A 3,880-nucleotide genomic window follows, 5' to 3' on the forward strand; every position below is an offset into this window, starting at 1 on the left:
GTGTCCCCACCGGGAGCCGCGGCGCGGAGCGCAGGTACGGGAGGGGATGCGGTGCGGGCCGAGAGCGGGGGCGGGGATGCGGACTGGGAGCTGCTCGCCCCGGGAGAGGGCCGGGGGTGAGGGATGGGGGGTTCCTCACCGCCGACAGAGCCAGTGTCCAGAGCAGTCCCCACCCCGGGGGTTCCAGGGAACCGGCACATGCCGTGAGAGCCAAGGATGCGCTCGTGAGCTACCCCCTCACGCCGGTGCCCTCCCCGGCAGCGGTGTGCCCTCTAGAAACGGGGGCTGGGATGAGGGCGAGTGCCAGCGCCGGTGGCACCGACCTGGGGTTGGAGTTCGGCCTGGGTAGGGTCCTGCTCCCCTGACCCTGCTCCCCCACTGAGCCCCTGGGGCTCACCGGGACACTGACTGTGGGGTGCAGGAGGGCCAGGACCCCACCCGTGGGAGCCATCAGGCCCAGGACCTGCCCCCAGCCCTGGCTGACAGCATCTTCCCTCAGCCCAGGCAGCCCCCCGCACCCCTCCGGGAGCCATGGCCCAGCCGGGCAGTGAGCTGGGGTCCCCGCCGGTGGCACCCACATCCCCTGAGCTGGAGTGCCAGATCTGCTACAGCCACTTCGATGCCCGCACCTGCAGGCCCAAACTGCTCCACTGTGGCCATCGCCTCTGCACCCGCTGCCTGCGCAGGATGGTGTCTCCAGGCGATGCATTGACCCCCCAGCTCCGCTGCCCCTTCTGCCGCCAGCACAGCCCAGTGCCCGGCGGGGACGTGCAGCAGCTGCAGGATGATGGTGAGGCACTGGCACTGCTGACAGGCCGTGAACGGGCCAAGAAGAGGGGTCCACCCCGAACCCCGGAGGTCCTCCTTTGCCCTGGTGTGCTGGAGCCCACATCCAGTCCCGACTGCCTGGTTGTCACCATCCTGGAGGTGCCGGAGGACGTGGCCCCACCGGAGAGCCTGGGCAGGCTGGAGGTGGTGCGGCTGTATCGCCCCACCAGCCTGGGTGTGCTGCCCTGCCACGGCCCTGGGCAGAAGTGCCGCGCCTGGGGGTGGCGAGCCGTCCCCCGCTTCATCCTGGGTGTCCTCTGCCTCCTTTACTTCAGCTCCCTGCCCTTTGGCATCTACCTCCTGCTCATTGAGCACCACAGCCTGGGCATCATCCTGGTCAGCCTTGTGCCCTCCACCCTCCTCCTCTGCATTGTCTACAGCCTCTGCCAGTGCCTGTGCCTGGAGGTCTTTGGGTTCCCCCACTCCTGACCCTGCCAGGCCAACCTCTGTGCCTGTGCCAAGGAGGGTTTGGGTTCCTTGGAGTGTTATCCCTTGGGGTACAGGTGTTCCCTGATCCACAGCATGCCCTGCCTGGACCACAGGGAGAAGCTCAGCGCCTGGTGCCTTCCCATGCAGAACAGCACTGGAATTTCCATGTGGCAGCCCACATCTGAGTGGCTGCAGGAGCTCATTGCAGCCTACAAGCATTTGGGCTGGACCCTCAGCTCCTCATCCTCCTCTTCCACAGCAGACAAAGAGCAGGAGCTGGGCTGAGAGCAGAGCAGCAGCCGGGAGACTAATCCCAACTGAGGCAGGCGAGTGCTGGGCGCTGAGCGCCGCGGCCGGAGGGGCCCCGGCAGGAGAGGGACGGGCAGAGCCCGGGGGCTCCTGCGGCCGGACCGGCCCCAGCACGGCTCCGTGTCCATAGTGTAAATAGTTCTGTCCGTGGCGCCCACGCTCCCGGCGGGGCTGCTCCCATCGCATCCGTGTTCTTTTCCCATGTGTGAGTCCCGTGTTTGCCGACACTGTGTCCTGGAGAGGAAAGGAGCAGAGGAGAGGAGTTTCTTTGGTGTGTAAAGACGTCTTTGCAGCTGTTTTGTAGTCGTTGTGGTTTTTATGCGAAGCCTCTGGGCTTTATTTAACCTCCTTGGGTTTTGTTTTGTAAGGATTAATTTAACACCGCTAACCATTTTATTACTTTTATCGAGAAGAAAAAAGTCTATTTTTGCTCTCTGCCTTGGACCTGCCCTGTTCCCCAGGGACTGCTTGCAGCACCAATGGCACTAAAGTTCCCCACATCCCTGCTGGTACATCTGCATCCCTACCAGCATCCCCACCGAGATGCCACATCCCTGCCAGCATCCCCAGCAGCACCCACACCAGACAGGCAACACCAGGAGGCCCAAGACAGTCACGTTTATTATCACTCTGTGTCCCTCCCTGCCCACATCTCCCACTCTTCTTGGCTGGGCAGCTGCCAGGTCCCATGTCCGTCTGTCCTGCCATGCCCTTGGGGACAGGACATGACCAACCCAGCCCTACACCTGCTCCAGGACCACTGGCAACCCTGGTGGACACCCGTCCTTGTCAGGGGGAGATGCCAGCATCGCCTCCACACTCCAGATCTTGGGTTTCTGGAGCTGCTTGCCCTGCCCAGGGCTTGGCCCTACTTCAGGGCTGCCCCCACACCCATCCTGCACGGGGGTGGAACTAGGAATGGGTTCAGCAGCTGGTGGGACCCCCTCGCCCTCGCTGTCCTCGCCGTCCGAGGCGCCGCGCGTGGCCCAGCCCGCCTTGTTCTCCTTCTTGAGGCGCCGGCGGGCGTTGGCAAACCAGGTGGAGACCTGGGTGAGGCTCATCCGGCTGACCACAGCCAGCATCACCTTCTCCCCCTTGCTGGGGTAGGGGTTCCTGGGGTGCCGTGCCAGCCAGGCCTTCAGTGCCCCGGTGCTCTCCCGCGCTGCTGCCGCCTTCGCCCGGCCCGGCTCCATGGGCAGCCCCAGTGGCACCTCGTAGGGTGGGGAGACCTGGAGGGGCAGAGGGGTGTCAGGGTGGGATGGGGTGAGGCGGTAACACGGCCAGAGAAGAGAGGCTGAGAGATGTAGGGGCTCCTACATCCCTTCGTGTGTGGGAGGGAGCAGAGCTGTATCCTTTCCCTCCTCGCCCTTTCCCATGCGGATCCTGAAATGCTGAGGTGCGGGGGGGAGGGAGGGGAATGCTGAGGAGGCGCGGGGGACTTGGGACAGCAGATCCCCAGTCCCCACCCTAACCACCCCACACAGCCCCATCCCAGCCCTGGGAGGGTCCCATGTCCCAGCCCTCCGGATCTGCAGCCCTGTACTTACCAAGGGTGTCAGGAGGCTCATGGGGGGTGACAGGAGGCTGTACCCAGCCAGCATGGGGCAAGGGTAGGGGTAGGCGCAGGGCAGTAGGGCTTGAGGGGGTTCCCGCAGGGTCCCCCAAGGCCCCCCACAGCTCCCCAGCTCTTGTCCTGGGCTCCTCTTGCCCCGAGGTGCTGCCATGCTGCAGGAGAGGAGCTGGGGAGCTGCTCCCGGGCGTTTTATAGCTGCTGGGGTCCGCAGTGACTGACAGCTGATTAGGGGGTATTAGCACCCACGAGAGCAGCAGCAGGATCTGGGGCACCCAGTACCCCCCCGGCTACTGTTGGGCAGGGACTGGCAGGGACTGCCCTCCTCGCCTGCCTGCCACTGGCCAGGACCCTGTCTCCAGCCCCCCAACTCTGCACAGCCTACATGGCCCCAACGGATGGGGTGCAGTGGCACCCAGGGGCTGGTGCTTGGGACCCACGTGAGCTCCACAGCCACCCACAGCCACAGGAACACAACACACCTGGGACTTTACTGCAGTGCCCAGAGCATCAGTCCTGCCCATGACCCCAGTCCTGACCTGGTCCTGGGGCTGGGGTCAGCAAAGTCCCCCATGCTGTGGAGGGCTGGGTTGGAGGGCCAGGGGCTGGTGGACTCATGCCTGGTGGGAGAACAACCTCCCATATTGCCCTGTCCTGCTCCTTCTGTGTCTTGGCCAGGTCCTCACCCAAGCTCCAGCACTGCCACTTCTGCCGCTGGATTCCCGGCAACAGAGCAGTGAAGGG

The 3,880-nt window shown here is 64.7% G+C and overlaps 1 protein-coding gene across 1 annotated transcript; it reads left to right on the forward strand.

Moving 5' to 3' along the window:
- The first annotated feature begins 531 nt into the window (after window positions 1-531).
- Window positions 532-1,967, forward strand: LOC103754292 (E3 ubiquitin-protein ligase RNF182-like). The gene has a single exon (XM_008920092.3). It carries the CDS (start codon window positions 532-534, stop codon window positions 1,255-1,257), a length of 726 nt encoding a protein of 241 aa, XP_008918340.3. The 3' UTR covers window positions 1,258-1,967.
- Window positions 1,968-3,880: the final 1,913 nt, after the last annotated feature.

This window comes from Manacus vitellinus, unplaced genomic scaffold (assembly GCF_001715985.3).
Source record: "Manacus vitellinus isolate BGI_N305 unplaced genomic scaffold, ASM171598v3 scaffold_26_pilon, whole genome shotgun sequence".
NCBI lineage: Eukaryota > Metazoa > Chordata > Aves > Passeriformes > Pipridae > Manacus > Manacus vitellinus.

Coding starts and splice junctions, on each gene's coding strand:
- LOC103754292 (XM_008920092.3), top strand. CDS start 532: ATGGCCCAGCCGGGCAGTGAGCTGGGGTCCCCGCCGGTGGCACCCACA.